A 20,060-nucleotide genomic window follows, 5' to 3' on the forward strand; every position below is an offset into this window, starting at 1 on the left:
CCTGGCATGCCCGTGCAGAGGAGGCTGACAGTCACACAGAGGAGAGGGGCAGAGAAATCCAGAAGGAAGAAGAGCTGCTTCAAGCCATTAGTAAAACAGAAGAGGGTCAGGCAGGAGGCAGGGGATGGCCAGCAGTGTCTTGTCTGCTTGGTAGAGGGTTAGGATCGGACACAGACCACAATCAGTAGAGACTTCAAACAGGGTCACTATGGGAATTTCAGTGACCTTGGATGGGCTGGTCCTGGGGAACCACAGCCTCCCTCCTTTTCTCCTCTCCTCTCTCTCTCTCTCTCTCTCTCTCTCTCTCTCTCTCTCTCTCTCTCTCATTTAGAATCCTCCTGCCTCAGTCTCTAGAGTGCTGGGATTACAGGCTTGTGCCACTGTGCACTGTGTCCCTCTGGAAATGTGGCTTTTTAAACACAGAACCAGAAACTCAGCTCTGGACTCATTTCCCACAAGCCCCTTCCTTCTTTCCTTCTTTCCTTCCTTCCTTCCTTCCTTCCTTCCTTCCTTCTTTCTTTCTTTCTTCTTTTTGCTTTTTGCTTTTGTTTTTGAAACAGGGTTTTTATGTTTAGCTTTGGAGCCTGTCCTGGACCAGGCTGGCCTTGAACTCACACAGATCCACCTGCCTTTGCCTCCTGAATGCTGGGATTAAAGACATGTGGCACCGTCACCTGGTTTAGCCCCCTCCTTTCTCACAACCTGGTCCCAGCTCTAGTGTCCCCCATCGACTCACACAGCTGCCTTTTGTAGCCTGGAACTCCTCCAGGAAAGATGGATAAACTGTCTATCGTGGGGATATGAGGCTCAGGGACAAGGAAGAACAAGGCCACACATCTGCCATGAGACCCCTGGGTCACCTATCACTCTGCAGTCTTAGGCTCCTTGATTGTGTCAACCCCTGGACTCCCAGTCCTTTCCCTCTTCTGAGACCCTGGCAGCCCGTTTCCATCAGTCACTGGCCCCAGTCTTGGCCCTAGAGTCCTCTGCCAGCGGGTTCACCTACCCCTGCTCCGGCTCCTGGTATTTGCCTTTGGTGGACATCGGGCTCCAGACGAGCAGCTCCTCTCCTATCCTGCTGGCTCCTGCCTCTGCCTCTGCCAATCCCACCAGGTGCCCCTGGACCACACTCCTGCCCCCACACCTGACAGTGCAGTGATTGTATTCTGGTTGGGCAGCTGCCTGTAAACCCCACGCCCTTCCTCTCCCAATTCTTCCCTGGCTCCACTGAGGGGAACTGGAATGACAGGATGTGCAAGCTGTATGGGCTACCAAGTTGTGGAGGGGCAGATGAGAAGCTACCTCAAGGGAGAAAACGCCCCCGGGGGATCCCAGGACCTTTCACCAGAGCTTTACAGGCAAGGCTACCTCTTCCAGGAAGCCCTCACGGATTAATCATCTCCACCCTCACACAAATGCACAACCATAGTGTCCCTGGATAACTGAGGCACCTTCATTTCTACTTTCCTGTGAACAAATGGCACACATGGGACAGAGGAAGGGGCCCTGCCAGCTGTAGAGGAGACTCTGAAGGGGAGGGGAGGGAGCACACCAAGGTGGATGTCACTCGCATCTTTATTTCCCAGTTTCTGTGTGATAGCAGCATGGGTTAGTTAACCGCCCTGAGTATGGTTGTGATTGTTTTGAGAGACTCTCCTGGGAGTGAGAAGACACGATCACAGCTTCTGACACAAGGCAGTGTGTCTGGGGCTGCCATGCTGGCAGCTCCCAGTGTTCCTGTGCACACTCACCGAGGACATCCTAGGGTCTGAGAAGCAGGAGACTGAGCTCAGGCCCTGCCACTGTCTCTCACTGCTGGCCAGACCCTGTCCCCACCCCTCCCTGGCCTAGACATCCATACAGCCCCAGTCCAGGGTTGCAGAGAGGGTATCTCTGGGCCAGCAGGTGTCTGCCATCACCTTTCCTTGTGGTTGGAGCTGGGCCATGTGGAGCCACAGCACACTACAAACCCTGGCCCCCGAATCTTTGCTGGTTTCAGAGCCAAATGTCCTAAGTGGGCCCAGGAAGGGAGCACAGTGTGAGCCAAGGGGACACAGGATGGTGTCTCAGGGGTGGCCTTGTCTAAGAGCAACAGATGGGTCCCAGAAATGACTTCTCACACCCAGTTGTGAAGCTACACAGTGTGTCAGCTACCGTCCATGTGAATCCTAACTCAGTAGAGCTGCATTAAACCAGAGAGGAACCCACACCGTCTGTGAATAAAATATTCCAGATCCCAACAGCAAGGGGCAGAGTGTGAAATCAAGTCATTAGGGAGCTTCCTGTATGCTGCTGTGTATCCTGTATCCTGCCCTGGAGCTGCTGTGACACATGACCCAACGTGGTCGAGACAGCAGAGCTGTGTTCTCTCACAACACTGAGGACAGAAATCCACAGTTGAGCCAAGTATGGTGGCTCACACCTGTAGTTTCAGTCCTTGTGCAGCTGAGGCAGGAGGATAGCCATGGGTTGAGGCCAGCCTGGTTTACACAGAGTTCTAGTTTAGCCAGAGCTACAGAGCAAAACCTTGTCTTAAAATTAAAAAAAAGAAAGAAAGAAGGAAAAGAAAGGAAGAAGAGAAGGGCTGCTAACAGTTGAAATTAGACAGGTGCCAGTTCCCATGGGGGGCTTCTGGAGATCCTCCTCTATCTCTTCTAGCTTCGGGGAACTGTCAGCATCCCTTGTGGTTCATCGTCTCATCACTTCGATCTCTGCTTCTGTCTTTACATGACCTTTGCCTCACCCATCAAAGTGCTGGGAATGGAACCCAGGGCCTCCTGCATGCTCAGCACATGCTCTACCTCTGAGCTACATCCCCAGCCGGCCCGCCTCTCTCTTATGAGGACACCTGTGACTCAAGTTATCACCTGCCAAGATCCGAAACTTCATCAGACCTGGAAAGAGCGTTTTCTCTGCAGCATCACCTTCACAGGTGCCAGGAATTAAGAGGTACTGTTTTCAGGAACTATTATTCACCTAACACAGGGAGCAAATGCCACTGCTTTGTCACCCCTGGGGAATATTGGATCACACCTCTCAGAAAACATACTCAAATGCCCACAGAGTTGATAAGCACCTGCAGAGCCACCTTACCCCTGCCTTGACATGCCCATGCAGAGGAGAGGCTAACAGTCAAACAGGGGAGAGGGGCAGAGAACCCAGAAGAACTGCTCCAGGCAGAGGGTCAGGCTGGAGGCAGGGGACAGCCAGCAATGCCTTGTCTGCTAAGTAGGGGGTTAGAGAAAGGGCAGCCAGGGACTCCGCAAGACAAGTGTGGTTGAGATGGACAGATCTGGACACATCCAAGTCAAAGAGGGCAAATAAACCAGAGATGGAGGTTGCTACTTGGAGCAGGGCAGGGGGACACATGGCTAGTGTAGCCCTGGTGGCAGTCATGCTCTGACCCAGCAGGTTCATGCAGTTGGAAAGCTATGGTTTCAGCAGACTGCAGGGTGTGACCCCTGCTCTGTCATCTGCATGTGCAGGGGTGACAGCTGCATACATAATATCCTCTAGCTATGAAACCAAGACTATATCCACCCATTGCAAGATGTCCCTGGAGGTTACCTCACACCCCGTGGGAACCTCAACCTCCGTGGTTCCTCCCCAGACTTCTGTGGCTAAAGGGATGACAAAAGTGGCTGGTGCCATGCAGGGTGAGGTGGGGTGTCCCTGTCCCCAGGCACTAATGAGACAAACTCAGGAAGACAGTTGTGCAGGGGTGAGCATGAGGATGAAGTGGGCCAAACTTGGAGGGTGGGGAGGTGGGGCAGGTTTGCTCTTCTTTGGGGACTTCTCAATGATGTGACCAACCACCGAGTAGCCTGTTAATACAGATGAACAATCAGTCATGACATTCCAGTGAGCTCTGTCATGTGGCTATGAGCTAAATGGTGTCCCCATTACATATTAAAGCCCTGTGCCCCAGTGTGACAGGATTTGGGGGTGGCCCTTTGTGGAAATGGTTAGATTTGATCACGACAATAGGGCAGGATCTGCTGGATGCATTTATGAGAAGAGGAAGACAGATTCACTGATAAAGTGCCTGACTTGTAAGCTGTCTTGAAAAACCAAACAAACAAAATGGCCATTGTTCTAACCAGGTTTCCTTTCTGCAGATTCAGTGACAGATCTCAGGCTCCTTCTCAGCTACTGATTCAACTCTTCCCAGAAAGCCGGTTGCCTCGATCTCTCCATCTGTATTGGTTAAATATAAAATATCCTCTATAGGTTCATGCTGAGACCAGTCTACACTATCAATTCATACTGTGTAGACTTGCTCATCAGCCATGCTGTGCCTATGTTCTACAAACACTTCCTTACTCCATTTCAAGGGTGGAGGGTGATTGCTCACTAAGGTGGACCCCCAAATACCACCAGCTGTCCAGCACCACCTACACATCACCTAGACTGGAAGTAGGAAGGTATTGCCCCATACATTTATCAGTGTGAATTTAGACTGTGGCGGCACATGGCATGTTAAAATTATATTAATCAAATCAAACACAAGAGCTTACTAGACCAAGGAAAGGGTGGAACTCCCTTGCCTGGACCCCATAAAGTGATAAGACAACACAACAGCATCAATGGGTCTGCCCCGCCAAGCTGTGATCTGACACAGCTCCAGGGCATGGAGCAAGGACAGACCACAGAGAACTACCAACAGGGCTTCTGTTTGGCCCTGTCCTCAGTTGACAAGGCCTACCCAATGGCTGTATGCTGTCCACCTGATCGACCTTTGGAGCTGGGCCTGCCAATGCTGCTCCAGAGCCTTTGTCTCTGCAGCTGGCTATGTCTTCACTCTCAGCTCTGACTCTCTAGTGGTCTGAGTTCACAGCAATAGCTTCTCTCCTCATTATTTTTTAAGGCAGGGTCTCAGTGTATAGCCTTGCCTGGCCAGGAACTCTATGCTAGAGTTATTTGAAAGGAGGGAACCTCAACTAAGAAAAATACCTCCATAAGAGCAGGCTGTAGGAAATCCCGTAAAACATCTCTCTCTCTCTCTCTCTCTCTCTCTCTCTCTCTCTCTCTCTCTCTCTCTCTTTCTTGTCTCTTGTTTTTTTTTTTTTTTGTTTTTTTTTTAAGACAGGGTTTCTCTGTGTAGCTTTGTAGACCAGGCTAACCGTGAACTCACAGAGATCCACCTGCCTCTGCCTCTGCCTCCCGAGTGCTAGGATTAAAGTCATGCACCACCACTGCCTGGCTAAAACATTTTCTTAGTGATTAATGGGGAAGGGCCCAGACCATTGTGGGTGGTACCATCCCTGGGCTGGTGGTCTTGGGTATTATGAGAAAGTAGGTTGAGCAAGCCATGAGGATCAAGCCAGTAAGCAGCTCCCCTCCATGGCTTCTCCATCAGCTCCTGCCTCCAAGTTCCTCCCTGTATGAGTTCCTGTTCTGACTTCCTTCAATGATGAACAATGATATGGAGGTGTAAGCTAAACAAACTCTTCCATTCTAGCAATTGCAACCCTAACTAAGACACTAGGCAAACCAGGCTGTCCTCAAATTCACAGAGATCTCCTGCCTCTGCCTTCTGAGTGCTGGGATCAGAGGTGTGTGTCACTACAGACAGCCTTCTCTCATTTTATCAATACATTAGTTTGCGCTCATTTCAGCCAGCTTTTAAATGCTGCCGTGGCCTCTGTAACTTTTATTAATTCATAAACTCATGTGTATACACATAGTTATGGTGTGCTGTGTGATATGAGTTAATATTAGAAACTAAGACTGGAATAAAAGAACCTGTATTCACCTCAGCCAGGCTACCGAGGTAAGCAGAATTATCTGGCAAGCTGTCAGCATCAAAACCGCCGAACTTTGTGAATTTATTGTTATCCAATCATTTTCCTTTATGCCTTATGCAATATTTAGGTGCTTAAAATATAAAGAATGGAGCTGGGGGTAGAAAAGATGGCTGCATGGTTAAGAGCATTTCCTGTTCTTTTAGAGGACCTGAGTTCAGTTCCCAGCACCCGCACTGGATGATAGCTCACAATTACCTCTTAACTCCAGTTATGCGAAGGTCAAAGGGCCTCAACAGGCATTACACTCAACATGCACAAAACCCCACACAGATTCACTCACACACACACACACATAGTGGCGCACGCCTTTAACCCCAGCATTTGGGAATCAAAGGCAGGTGGAGCTCTGAGTTCGAGGCCAGCCTGGTCTACAGAGAGAGAGTTCTAGGACAGCCAGGGCTACACAGAGAAACCTTGTCTCAAAAAGGAAAAAAAAAAAAAAGAAAGAAAGAAAGAAAAAGAAAAAAAAACATTGTAAAAAATAAGTAAATAGCTGGGCGTTGGTGGCTCACGCCTTTAATATCAGCACTCCGGAGGCAGAGGCAGGCAGGCAGATCTCTGTGAGTTTGAGACCAGCCTGGTCTACAAGAGCTAGTTCCAGGACAGCCTCCAAAGCCACAGAGAAACCCTGTCTCAAAAAACCAAAATAAATAAATAAATATTAAAGATAACTGTGCCCTCCAGCTCTGTCAGGTAGTGACACTAGCCTGAACTAACCTGATCTGAATAGATCTTCTTTTCCTCCCTCCCTCTTTGTTTCTTACATTTTTTAGATAAGTAGCCCAGGCTGACCTCAAAATTACATTCAAAATTACATTCTGCCTCAGCCTCCCAAATACTGTGATTACTGGTGAGTGCAGCCATCATAGCCCCGAGAGTACGACTTGGGTGAGTCTGTATATGTGTGCTCATTACCTAGCTCTAAGTCTGTGAAGTCTGAGTGTTTGCTGTGTGTTCATATGTATGTCTTGAGACAGTGTAGTGGTGTAGCCAAGGTCAGAATCACACTTGTTACATAGATCAGTAGATGAGGCTTTCAGCTTGCTATGTAACTTAGACCGGCTTCAAACTCTCAGCCAAGTGCTGGGAGATGCACACCTGAACTGAATATACAGGCAGACAGAGCTCAGGCTTGTTGCCAAGCTTGCCTGCCTCTCAGTGTGACTGTGTCTGGTCTGCTTGTCACTGAGTGTGTCCAGGGGAGACTGCTTTCTCCCAAACCTTAGAAAGCTTAACAATCTCCTGCTGTGCCTGAGAGATCCCTCTAGGACCTGGACAGTGGAGCATCTGAGGGTCTAATACTTCTCTTGTGCAGACACATTCCACAGAGAAGCAACCTAGGGCTCAGATGGTTGACCCTTTCCAAGACTACAGAGTCTGGTTCAGGCACAGCTGGAGGCTAGAGGAGATGGAGTGGAGGACACATGGGGGCCTGGGGCATGGTAGGCAGACCCATGAGAGCTTGGTGTGGAGCTGTGAGATAGGGACAGGGGTCTGGCCTTCAGCCAGGGGTCAGGGGTCTATAGGAAAAGGAAAGGGCATGGCCCTCCCTAGCAGAGACCGTGCCAGAACACAGCTGGGGCCCCCATAACTCTCTCATGGCTCCTTTGTCTTAACTCGGCCCTCAGGGCTCTTCACAACGGGTCTCAGTGTCCTCTGATGGAGTGAGTGAGTGAGTGAAGAAAGGGTCACGGGCAGGGCCACAGGGGTCTGGGCATCCTGACTGAGGCTGTCAAAGAAACTGACTGTGATCAAGTTTATCCAGGTTCCATAATAAGGCAGCCCCTGAGCACCATGGGTAGACACTGATGGAGGGAAAAGGCCAGGCTTGTGGGCTGGAGTGGGTGGGTGATGGGTGGACTGGAGGGAGAGTGGCCTCTAGCTCCTGTCTGGCTATCTAGGCTCAGGCCCTGCTTCTCTGCTGAGGTCCCTGCAAACTATTTCTGTGACCCCTCGACCCTGGGTGGGTGGGGTGTAGCCTACAGGTGTACTTCTGACAGAAGAGATGGGTCTTGGAGGGGCTTAGAGGGGACACCTCCTCTGTGGGGTGACTGAGCCCTCCCCACAACCAACCAAGAATTCTGTTCTGTGGGGTGAAACCCTGATGGGGTTAACAGGGACTCAACCCAGACCCTTTCCAGAAAATACAAAACTCTTTATTGATCATTTTCTATTAAAAAAAAAAATAGTCCCCCTGTTCTGAGGTGGGGGAACCTGTAGGCAAGAAATGCAAAGCTCCAGTCAAAGGCTGTCAAACCCTGAGGTGTGGCAAGCAGGAAGGGGCTCTTGATCTAGGCTGAAGCCTTCCCTTTAAACGGGGGTGGGGGGGTGGGGGGGGGTGTTCTGAAGGAAGGTCCAGGTGGCCCAGGCTCTGGGAGGGGAAAGAGGGACCTTCTGGCAGATAGAGCAGGGTTCAGGGGGACTCTCAACCTGAGAAACTGTAAACTGAGGCTAGGAAACAGGAAAGCTGAGGCTGAAGCCCAGGGCAGGCCCCCTGGGTCTCTTACTGCTCCTCAGGCCCATCACCACCCAGAGCCTGTTCATAGGGACAGGGCCTGCGGCAGGGACCAGCTAGCTCTGCACCTAGGGCCCCTGCTTGTGGTGCTTCTTCCTCCGCACAGTCCCCCTGGCCCTGCTCGCCGCCCCCATCCACATCACTTTCATCTGAGTTGTCCTCCTCCAGGTAGCGGTAGCCACGCACTTTGTGCTGTGGCTTTGGAATTCGCGGCTGTCTGGGGACCAGGCCTTGCTGCAACTTCTGTTCCATCCATAGGTATGAGGTTGCTGCCACTACCAGGGTCACCAGCAACACTGCCAGCTTGGCCTGGGAGCAAGGGGAAGGAAAGGTGACACCATCCCTTCCTCTGGTGTCTTCCTCCTCCAGCAGGAGCCTCCTGGCTCCCTCCCTCCCCAGATCCCTCACCCAGGATTTCCAAGGCAGCCTTTGAGGACAAGGCTCAAATCCCCACACTGACTTTAAAGTCACCATATGCCAACAAGACTCAGTTTTACAACCAAAACCGGGATCATCTCTTTGCCTCAAAGAAAACATGAAGGTCTGAGAAAGTCTAAAAGCAGGTCTGGCTTCCTTGGACCACAGTTAAATTATTTCCTGGGGCCCTAGACACAGTAGGACATTGGTGTACATAGAGACACAAGCTTATAATATCATCACTTAGGAAGTTGGGGGGTAGTGGGTTCTAAGAGTTCAAGGTCAGTTAGGGCTATGTTCTGAGACTGTCTCAGAAAAAAGAATATATATATATATATGTATATATATGTTATATATAATAAATATGCATAATTATACAATATATATAAAAAATCCACCACAGAAGTGCTTTGCAGCATTTTTTCTTTTTGTCTTCAGTGCTGGGGATGAGCCGTGTATGTTTGTATATGCCAGGAAAGCACTCAACCCTGAGCACACCTACTCTTCCTTTCAGACAGTTTGACTGTAACCCACAGCCAGAAACAAACACACAAATATATTCGTTCCCTGATATTTAAATTCATTTCACTTTCTAAAAAACATTGCACAAAGCTGGGTATATAATCTCAGCTCACCGGAAGCCGAGGCACCATGAGTTCAAGGTCATTCTGGGCTACCTTTGAGACCCTGACTCAAATACACAAGCAAACCGAACAAAAACATGTGCTAAGACCTGCTGAAATGACCTGCTGGGGTTGGGAACAGACTAGGAACTTAAGAATACAGTTGATGGATAACAAGAATGGACCCTGGGTCCCTTCTCTATCACAACCAGAAACAAAGCAAAAGCTGGGCATGGTGGGACCTTTAATCCCAGCACTGGGGAGGTAGAGGCAGGCAGATCTCTGTGAATCTGAGGCCAGCCGAGTCTACAGAGACAGTTCCAGGACAGTCAGAAAGCTATATAGACTCAAAACAAAACAAAAACCAAATCAAAAGAACATAATATAGTGGACATTCCTACAGAATCTGAAATGAGAGACTATGGGAGTCCAGGAGTAAAGAAGCTGATGAGCAGGTCATCTAACCACCCACAGTTCAGCTGGGCATGCCTACAGAGACTGATGCTAGCAGGTGAAGCAGTAAGTAGGGTGCTGGCTTGGGGGATCATGGATTAAGGGGTCCTTGGAGCAGCATCTTTGCAAAGTAGTGCCTTTGAAGAGGCTGTGAAATCAGGGTCTATTTCCCGGTGAGGCATGGACACTCAAACTCCTTCCCATCCTCACCTTCATGGGCAAGCTGGAGCCCAGGTACACAACGAAGATGGCCACAGCCTGCCACCAGTGATAGATGGTGAAGATGAAGTCCTGCCTCTCTTTGTCTTCATATAGGATGCCCAGGAGTGCTGTAGGCAGGAGAGACAAGACAGGTAAGGAACCCTGTACCAGTTCAATCTCATGGCTGGTGTAAGCCAACAAGGGCTGTGCGCTGATCCTTGCCTCCCCCTAGTGGAGACTTTGGTTTACTACACTGTCAAGATGAGGCATGTCTCGCCTTTGACCCCAGCAGGAAGAGTGCCAAGTGCTCAGTTGCTGTTTCTCTCCCTCACCAGGGGCTTGGAGAGAGACCTTTCAGCAATTGGCTTTCCACAAGTCAAATCTGGAACGGAGTGGACTAGTTTCCTGAGGGATCGTCTCGAGGTGGTAGAGAAACAGCACTGGACAGGCAGGCAGTCAAGGAGCTGAGACTCCGGTGCTCAGGAAACGGTAGATGATCAAAAAGCTGACATTACAGCTGACTTAAGGAAAGCTGCTTAAATCTCCAAAGCTGACCTTTCCCAACTGTGACATGAGCGTACACCGGTTGTCTGTTGGGCTAGAAGCTCTGAAGGGAGAAAGTGGCGCAGCCCTGGCTGACTGTGGCTGCTACTTGCTAAGCTCCAGCAGCCTCAGGACATGAACACTGCCATTATTAACAGTGAGGACGACCTACATGATGACTTACATGGCCAGCTGCCTGTCACTGACACGTACCCATCTAAGACCAGATAGCCCCACACAGCTGAACTCTGGCCTACCATAGCTGCTTTTCCCAGGGCCTCATTCCAGCGGCCCAGATTTGAGCATGGATTCTAAGTCTGGACAGGTTGGGTTTGGGCTGTGCTGGGATATCCTCTCTACAGGAAAAAAAAAAAAAAAAAAAAAAAAAAAAAAAAAAAAAAAAAAAAACCCTGCGGGGTGCAGTAAAACACATTCTTAGTCCCAGAGCTAGAGAAATTGAAGCAGGATGAGCTCTATAAGTTGGAAGCCAGCCTGGTCCACGTAGCAAGTTCAAGGCTATACAGCAAGACTATGGAAGAAGAAGGAGAAAGAAGAAGGAAAAGAAAAGCTCTATAGAGATGGGTATAAGGCACCTGCCCTGTTCAATTCCCAGGACTTGTGGTAGAAGGAAGGAACCAACTTCCACAGGTTGTCCTTGGAACTCCACACTCATGGCATGGCACCTGCACTCCCACACATATACACACATGTATTCAAAATAAATATCATACCATAACATAAGTAGATATTTTTAACTATTGGGAGGTAGAGCCAAGTGGCTCTGAGTTCAAGGTCAACCTGGTCTTGTTCCAGGACTGCCAGGGTTAAAGAGAAACCCTGTCTCAGAAAAAAAAAAAAAAAAAAAGTTAAAGAAAAAAGACAGGGAGCCGACAGTAGCTCAGGCTATAATTCCAGTACTCAGGGATCTAAAATAGTACCAAACTGCTACAAGTTTGAAGTCTGACTGAGCTACATAGTGAGCTCTAGGCTAGCCTGGGCTACAGCGTAAGACCTTGTCCCAAAAAACACAATTGAAGAAGGAGGAAAAGGCTGATCTTGGTGGTGCATGCCTTTAAAGCTAGCACTAGGGAGACAGAACCGTGGATCTGTGTGGATTCAAGGCCAGTAGGATCTATATGGTGAATCCCAGGCCAGCCAAAGCTCCATAGTGAGGCCCTGAGAAAAAGACACAGAAAAGCAAGAACCCAGTTCTGTATCTACATCTGGAGTATGGGCACTCTTGCCCTTCCTGGAGCCTGGACTCTAGTATCTACTTCCTGTGCCTTGGAAATTATGCCAACATAATTCTTGACTGCCTGTGTGTTTTTATATACTCTCCCCAGGCCTCTTCATGGAGCTTTCACCCACCCTGTGTACCCACAGTATTTCACATGTATTCCCTCAGTGTGATGTTCACCTGCTCAGCACGGAACTTCTATGTCTTCCCAGAGTGTCCAAGGACTTCCCGATCCATCTCTACAATGTCCACAGAATTCTTTCTACCCCAGACTACACCCAAGCAATCCCTACCCACTTCTAGTATGCCCACAGAGCCCCAGGGCAGATCCCTATGTCCATTGCAACCCATGGAATGTTAATGGTCCCAAACCACAGCCTTCCCCACCCCAGACATGCCAGTCCCTAAAGGTTGTACTCACTGCTAAGTCCGGTTTTGTTGAGGGCACTGCCCACACCCCAGAGGGCAGCCACAAAGTAAAGGATCCAGCTGTGATGGAGGACCCGAGGCAATGGGGCCCAGAAAAAGAGGCTGAGGGTGAGCAGCAGGTGCAGCCCCGCCCCAGCCACTAGGGGCACTGAGCGTGGCAGCCACAGCCCCAGAAGCCCCAGGACCGAGGCTGCTGAGGCACCCAGACTGTAAGCTATGAGCAGGTAGGCCAGCCGCTCTAGTCCCACAGAGCACACACCATAACCCTGAGGAGGAAAACAAGAGGAGGCTAGTTGGTCCTGGCCCTCCCCACGACAGCTGCTGCTTTAGGCCACACCTTGTCTTATCTGGATCTGCTGGTGCTAACTCCCCCTTACGCTGGTAGAAAGGGTGGAAGCAGCACCATTCTAACTACATAAGTAGAAAATTATTTGTTCGGGGTAAAAGGCAATGGAGGCGAGAGAGGGAAGAGAAACTGAGGGAAGAGATCTCCTCTGGCCTTGGAGATCCCAACTCCAGCCTTGGTCTACAGGCATATGTCCTGCAACCAGAACTCAGTTGTGACTAGGAGGGGAATAATCCAGGATATACACCCATGTGCTGTGCATCTGAAATTCAAGTTTAGCCAGATGTCTTGTCTGTACTTACCAGGGCGAAACCAGTGCAGGCAAAGAGGACCTCAAAGCCGCTGTAGATAAAGAAGGGCACCAGGTGGCGTAATCGGAAGTCACGCACGTGTTTGAAGGGCAGCTGGAAGATGTTGCCCCAGCCCACGCTGCGTAGGTCGATCTCTTCCGTGGGCCGGTAAGCGGCTCCACACAGGCCCAGCACCTACAGACAGGAGCTGTGAAGAGACCATCTGCCAGGTCTCAGCCTGACGCTCTGCCCCAGACACGTCCAGGGGTCTGCAAAGGACTGCCACCCTATACCAGGTGTAGTGGCACACTTCTTTAATCCCGACACTTGGGAGGCAGGAGCAGAAGGATCTCAGTGAGTTTGAAGCCAGCCTGGTCTACATAGAAAGTTTCAGGACAGCCAGGACTACAAAGGGCGATCCTATTTCAAAACATCAAAATGAAAGAAGAAAAAGAAAAGGGCTGCAGTCCTAAGGCCCCGCCCCAAAATACACCTATAAGCCTCAGGCAAAGTTGTGGCATACCGGAAAGGCTTCAGCCGAAGGATGAGTCTGGGAACACATCCTTGCTTTTTGCACGCCCCACCTCTGGAGCTAAAGCCATACCTCCCTGCTCGGGTCCCTCAGAGCTTTAGTTCTGCTTTCCAGGAAGGCCCTCGTTCCAGAGCCACACTTGCCAGCCCACGATCCTGGGTGGTGATCCTAGTCCCCTCAAAGGTCACAACAGGCCCTAAGGGACCTGTCCCCTCTTTGTCATTTTTCATCTGGCCTTGAGAATCCCAACTCCAGCCTTGGTCTACAGGCATCTGTCCTGCAACCAGAACCCAGTCCTGATTCTTAGGCTCCTAGCCTGCAACTCCGACCTGACCACAAACAATCGCTAGCAGGGAGAGAGCCCCTTGCTCCCACCACCTCCTCCTCCCCACCAGTCCGAGCCTCACCAGCAGCATGGCCAAGAAGGCTACTGCCATGAGCACACTCTCTACAACAATGAGGTTTCTGCTGCGAGGCAACGTCCGCAGAACCGTCTTGTTGAAGCCGGTCAGGATGCCGTGGCTCTTAGTGCCTGGGAAGGGCGGGTGGAGACACTATTAGGTTATACTGCAACCAGACCACAGTGGAGGTGGGGTGTGGGCGAAGGTAAGGATTCTTCCAGCAAGCTCCTTAAGGCGGGGAGTGGCAGTTTGTGAAAGGGACACCATCCACCTCCCACCTTCATGCACACAGCCCTGAAAGCTGAAAGGGAAGGCCTCATGTCTTCTGAGTGACTGAATGCCAGAAGGAAGTAGGGCTTTGGAGGCCCCGCCTCTACCCCAGGACTGACCGCAGCTCTTCACGTTGAACAGTGTGTGGTTCAAGTCATACAGGTAGTAGTTGAGGAAGTAAATCATGGGCAGCTGGGCACATGCGAAGCTCAACTGTGGGCAGGAGGGCAGTTGGGTCAGAGCCCAGAACAGAACTAGACAGGAGGTGAGATCTAGGAGGAGTCCAGACATGACCCCTGGTGGGGGAGCAGAAGTTCTCCCAACCCCAGGGACAGCCCAGCAGTGGTGATGGCGTGCCCATGGCAGGAAAACTTCCTCCTAGTCACTGTGGACAGGGAGGAGGTCTCCATCACTAGAGGTAAGGTTTGGCTCAGGAGGGCTGAGAAAACTGTAGAATAGGCTGTAGTGTGTGGAATCTAGAATAACCCACCCCTTAGGGTTTCTTGTAGCACTCACATGGAAGAAGCTATAGAAGATGGCCTGGAAAACCAAGAGATAGGGTGCGTGGGAGCCGCGTGGTGGGCGCTGCTGAGGTCCCTGCTCATCCTGCTCTTTATAGTGGGAGTACTCATAGTACTTCTGGGACATCCTGGAACACAGAGAAAGGGCTTTCCCAGCCTGCCATCTGCCATGCTTCTTCCTACAACTACAGCTATAGGCTAGTCAGCTTCAGTGGGGAAACTGAGGCCCAGCAGAGTCACAGGCTTGCCTAGGGTCCCCTAGCTAAAGTCAGCAAAGAAATAAATATTCAACCAGTTCTCCAGCCTCTGCCCCACTGCCCATCAGGCTTACCTGGTGATATAGTTGCCCATGGAGGCCCAGAGAGGCACAATGGCCATGCCCAGAGCCACAGCAGAGGGTACCAGCGTGTAGTAGCGTTCCCAGTAGTTGGTAGAGACAAAGAGGGCGTAGATGCCCACAGCTAAAAACATCATCCACTTGGTACCAAAAAACCTGTACAAAGGGAGGGACATTAGTACCACAGCCTAGAAACTGCTGTAGCCCTAGCCATCAGGGCCTCAGGTCCCAGTTTCCAAGGCTGTGGGAAGTCACAGGAAGCTTTGGTCTGAGAGTCAAACACTCAGAGACACAGTCTCGGGGACACAGACTGGCAGAGTGGCCTGTGCTCACAGCTGTGACTGCAGCACAGGCCATGCCACAGTCATTGCAAAGATATGAAATGAGAGGATGTCATCAACTCAGTAAAGTGCTTGCTGAACAAGCCAGGTGCAGTGATATATATGCACCTATAGCCCCCGTATTGGGAAAGTGATGAAAGGCAGATCCCTGGGGCTCACTGGCCAGCCAGCCTAGTCTGAGTGACAAGCCTTGGGTCCCAGTGAGAGACTCTATATCAAAAAAAAAAAAAAAAAAGATAGACCTCTGGCCTCCACATATGCATGTACACACACACAAAATAGTAATTTAAAAAATAAGGTAGGGGTTGGAGAGATGGCTCCGTGATTAAAAACACTAGAATACTGGCTGTTCTGCCAAAGGGCCCAATTCTGATTTCCAGCACCCACATACTGGCTCACAACTGGCTGTAACTATAGTGTCAAGGGATCAAACACCTCTCCTGGCCTCCAGGGGCACCAAGCATACACTTGGTATGGGCAGGCAAAACACTCTACACATAAAAATAAAATAAGATTAAAAAATGAATCTTGCCGGGTGGTGGTGGTACATGCCTTTAATCCCAGCACACAGGAGGCAGAGGCAGGTGGATCTCTACAAGTTTGAGGCCAGCCTGGTCTACAAAGTGAGTCCCAGGACAGCCAGGGCTATACAGAGAAACCCTGTCTCAATACATAAAAACAAAAGCAAAACTAAAAACAATAACAAACAAACAAAAATCTTCACCAAAATAATGTTAGAAGATCAAGAAAGAGACTCGGTGTTGACCTCTGATCTCCATATAGCTATACACACAAAAAATGCTGTTAATTTTTTTTTTTTTTTTTACTTTTAAGGCAGGGAATCATTATGTAGCCTTGGCTGGTCTGGAGCTTGGTATGTAGAGCAGGCTGGACTCCTAGAGATCTACCTGGCTCATCCTCCATTATTGGGATAAAAACATTTTATCCCAGTGTGTGTGCCACCAGAACCAGCTGAATATTTTTTAATTCTTAAGAAAAGACACACAGGCCTGGGGCTATAACTAGTGGGTAGAATGCTTGAACAGCACACACAAGGCCCTGGATTTGATCTCCAGTATCACATGAATTTTGGCATGGTGTTACATGCTTGCATCCCCAGCACTGGGGAAGTAGAGTCAAGGGAACCAAAAGTTCAAAGTTTCATATATCCCAGGCTGGCCATGTGTATGCTTGGTGCCCCTGGAGGTCAGAAGTGGTGTTGGATCCCTTGAAACTGTAGTTACAACCGGTTGAGAACCATTATGTGGGTGCTGTAGATTGAAATTAGGTTCTTCAAGACCAGCCTGGGATACATAAGACCCTGTCTGTAAGTGAACAGAGTCAATATATAACATACATTAGGACTCGTGTTGCAGCAGAGTGATAAAGTACTTCCCTAGAATGCATAGTGTCCTGGGTCCAGTTACCAACACTTAAAAATGGGGTAGGGGGTGCACATCTGAGGGGGGGGGCATGTGCAGGCTACATGGCCCTTGGGAAAAGTGGCCTGGCAATTTGATAAGAGGAAAGAACGTGGGGTTTCAGCCATACTGCCAGGGCTTAAAATTGCCAGCTACCCACTTCCCCTCTGTGTAGAGACTGCAGGATTGCTTCATGTCTAAAGAAGAGCAGCTACCCTGGCTATGTCATAACACATGCCAGTAGTCCCAGCACCCAGGGGCTGAATCAGTAGAATTCTGAGAGTCAGCTGGGGCTACCAGGTGAGACCCTGTGTGCAGGCTAGTAGTATGTCAACTTGACACAAAAAACAGATCAGCCTATAAGAAAACCTATGGTGCATTTTCTACACTGCTTATCAATGTGCTAGGACCCAAGTCACTGTGGGCAATGCCATCCTGCTGTGGAATCATCCTTCTGTACACTGTGTGAATGAATGTCACTATGATTGGTTTAATAAACCAATAGCTGAACAATAGCTGAACAGGATACAGTGAGGTGGCAAAGCCACACTGAGAATGATAGGACGAGAAAGGGTAGAGTCAGAGGAGTCACCAGCCAGAGAATGAGTCGGACAACAAAGTGGAATAGAAGTAAAAGCCACGAGCCTTGGGGCAGCACAAAGATGAATAGAAATGGGTTAAGTTGTAAGAGCTAGTTTGTAATAAGCCTGAGTTATTGGCCAAGCATTTATAATTTATGTTAAGCCTCTGAGTGATTATTTGAGAGCAGGCTGTGGTTGTTGTAATTTTTTAAAAGTGGCTTGAGAATGACACAATGCAACAGAGTTCAAGCAGAGGATTCTTTGTTTTGTTTCTGTTTTTTGAGACAGGGTTTCTCTGTGTAGTTTTGTAGACCAGACTGGCCTCCAACTCAGAGATCTGCCTGCCTCTGCCTCCCTAGAGCTTGGGATTAAAGGCGTGTGCCACCCTGCCCAGTGAGGAAACAGCTTTTATTTAATTTCAAAAAGAAGGCAGGAAAGCCTGGATGGTGTACACATCTGTAATCTCTGCTCTTGGGAGGCAGAGGCAGAGGCAGAGGCAGAGGCAGAGGCAGAGGCAGAGGAGGCAGAGGCAGAGGCAGAGGCAGAGGCAGAGGCAGAGGCAGAGGCAGAGGCAGAGAGAAGGATACCACAAGCTTGTTACTAGCCTATCTACTAAGTAAGTTCTAGGTCAGCCCCGTTACATAGTAAGACTGTCAAAAAAAAAAAAAAAAAAAAAAAAGCCCATGGTGGCAATTGCTTTTAACCTCAGCACTTGGGTGGCAGAACCCACTCATCCTATCTCTCTATTTGGGAATTTCATCAGGCTATGGGGGGAATTTCTACAGTGTCCAGTAGGTTGGACCATATATGCCTCAGAGCTCAGGAAGACTTCCAACCTGAGCCCCTGCCTAGCTAAGGCCCTTTCTGTGAGAACTGCCTTTCACACAGTCATAGCTCACTGGACCTGGGCTATGCTGGGGACTTCACAGCTTCAGCCCAGGAAGTCACCGTGTGTCTGGTAAAAGAATGCCACCAAGCCAGAGCCTTGAATCTCTTGCACGAAACCAAATGTGCAAGGGGGCGGGGAGGTGGGGACAAGTTCTTGGTTCCTCTTCTAGTAGGGATCTCCCCCTTTCTTTCCCAGACAAGCAAGGCCTCTTTGCAGTTCCCTCCCTCCAAAACACCAGGGCAGCTGGAGGTCTCTTGGTCCAGCAGCCTCTGCACCCGGGAAGTCGGAGGACAGCAGCTTGGCACCTGATAAGCACAGGTGTGTAGAGCAGGGCAGCGATGGGCGTCACGTTGATACCCATCAGCATCTTGCTATCGATGTCCGGCAGCCCCATGTTGCCATACTTCACCTCCCTGTAGGTCTCATCATAGTGCAGGATCAGTTGCATCTGCAGGAGGCCTGGGGACAGGGGGGCAGCGTGAGGGACTCTAAGCAGTATGGCTCAGAGCAACCAAACAGAAACCCATAGCAAGCCTGGCAGAGCGCCCAGTCACCTTAAGAGACCCATGTCTGTCGCTCATCAGGACCCGGACAGGGAGGGCAAGAGCTCATTCCCACCCATCTGCATCCATTCCCGGGCCGGGGTGTGGGCAAACTAGCCTGTAGCACCCCCTCACTGTCCCGTGCGCATGCCGTGGCAACATTAGCTCTGACCCGGGAAGTGAAAGGGGAAGGAGGCCAGCTGGCCGCAAGGTTTCTCTTTCCCAGCTCGGGAGTGGAGGCGGGGTGGCGGAGGGACAGCGGCCCTCGTGCGGCCGCCCTACCCAGGTAGACGCCATAGGTGAGCGTGCCACCCGCGCTGGCCGCCAGCACGTTCTTGACCACGCCGAGGCGCTTGCGGCGGTAGTAGCGGCGCTCCTCCTCCTCCTCGTTGTAGTTGGGGTACGCGCCCACCAGCTCGTCCAGCTGCGAGTGGGATCGCTAATCACACGCTGACTCTCGGGTCCTTGCGCCCGCCTTCCCAGAGTCTGGGTTCCCCATCTAGGGTCCTAGTCCCCATCCTAGGATCCTTGCACCACACTCGGGGTGTCAGTCCACCATTCTGGGGGCCCAGTCCCCCTGAACCAGAGTCCTGGTCCCCTTTCTTAAAATCCGTGCTCCCCATGCTGGGTTCCAGGACCCTACCCAGAGACCCATCCTGGGGCGTGCATTCCCACTCGGAGACTCCGGTCGCCCGTGTGGAGTCCTGCACCCCATCCTAGAGTGCTCAGGTTCCCTTCCCAGGGTCCCGCCCCTTCCCGGGTGCCCCGCCGAGGCAGTTGGCCGGGCTTCCAACCCTGCTCACCGGAGCCTCTGGCCCATCAGGAACTCCGAGCCGGTCCTCATCCCCTTGAGGGCCGGCGGCCCCAGCCACAGGGTAGAGCGGCGGGTCTGCCTCCATGCCCAGACCCAGACCTAGGGTTTGCAGCGCTGCTCGGGTCACCAGCAGCGGGTTGGGACTTCCTTTATCAGAGACCGCCCTGTCCAGTCCGCCCCACCCCAAGACTGCCTCCTCCCAGAAGCGCTGTGCGTGGTGTGTGTGTGTGTGTGTGTGTGTGTGTGTGTGTGTGGTGTGTAGTGTGTATGATATGTAATGTTGTGGTATGTAGTATGTGGTGTATGTGTGGTGTGTGTGTGTGTGTTGCAATCAGTGTGTATCTTGAAACCCAGCCTCAGAGAAATGCTAGTTCCAGTCTCAGTTCAGCCACTGCGTGACTTTGATTTAAGAGACAAATTCCAGGCCCCACGGTGCTGGCGCACGCCTTTAATCCCAGCACTTGGGAGGCAGAGGCAGACAGATCTCTGTGAGTTGGAGACCAGCCTCATCTACAAGAGCTAGTTACAGGACAGCCTCCAAAACCACAGA

At 50.7% G+C, this 20,060-nt stretch overlaps 1 protein-coding gene across 4 annotated transcripts; it reads right to left on the reverse strand.

The window, feature by feature from the left end:
• Nucleotides 1–4,088: 4,088 nt before the first annotated feature.
• Unc93b1 (unc-93 homolog B1, TLR signaling regulator) lies at nt 4,089–19,673 on the reverse strand. 4 transcript variants are annotated; one of them, XM_027408752.2, is made up of 11 exons: nt 19,500–19,673; nt 18,979–19,120; nt 18,460–18,613; nt 14,917–15,078; nt 14,581–14,713; nt 14,184–14,277; nt 13,801–13,925; nt 12,874–13,056; nt 12,218–12,491; nt 10,026–10,144; nt 4,089–4,197 (listed from the first exon to the last, which is right to left on the reverse strand). In XM_027408752.2, the coding sequence occupies exons 1-11, from the start codon at nt 19,593–19,595 to the stop codon at nt 4,150–4,152; spliced, it is 1,530 nt and encodes a 509-aa protein (XP_027264553.1). In that variant the 5' UTR covers nt 19,596–19,673; the 3' UTR covers nt 4,089–4,149. The 4 variants fall into 4 exon arrangements, with proteins under 4 accessions (XP_027264553.1, XP_027264551.1, XP_027264552.1 ...); XM_027408750.2 differs by lacking the exon at nt 4,089–4,197 and adding an exon at nt 7,948–8,631 and having other exon boundaries at nt 19,500–19,671; XM_027408751.2 differs by lacking the exons at nt 4,089–4,197; nt 18,979–19,120 and adding an exon at nt 7,948–8,631 and having other exon boundaries at nt 19,500–19,649.
• Nucleotides 19,674–20,060: the final 387 nt, after the last annotated feature.

This window comes from Cricetulus griseus, chromosome 3, assembly GCF_003668045.3.
Source record: "Cricetulus griseus strain 17A/GY chromosome 3, alternate assembly CriGri-PICRH-1.0, whole genome shotgun sequence".
In the NCBI taxonomy this organism is placed as follows: Eukaryota; Metazoa; Chordata; class Mammalia; order Rodentia; family Cricetidae; genus Cricetulus; species Cricetulus griseus.

Bases quoted from the DNA above. Each gene is read 5' to 3' on its own strand.
- Unc93b1 (XM_027408750.2), bottom strand. From the start codon at position 19,595: ATGGAGGCAGACCCGCCGCTCTACCCTGTGGCTGGGGCCGCCGGCCCT. The intron at 19,121-19,499 runs GTGAGCAGGGTT...TCCCACTCGCAG, and splicing joins CTGATGGGCCAGAGGCTCCG to CTGGACGAGCTGGTGGGCGC. The intron at 12,492-12,873 runs GTAAGTACAGAC...TTTCCTCCTCAG, and splicing joins CCTGCACTGGTTTCGCCCTG to GGTTATGGTGTGTGCTCTGT.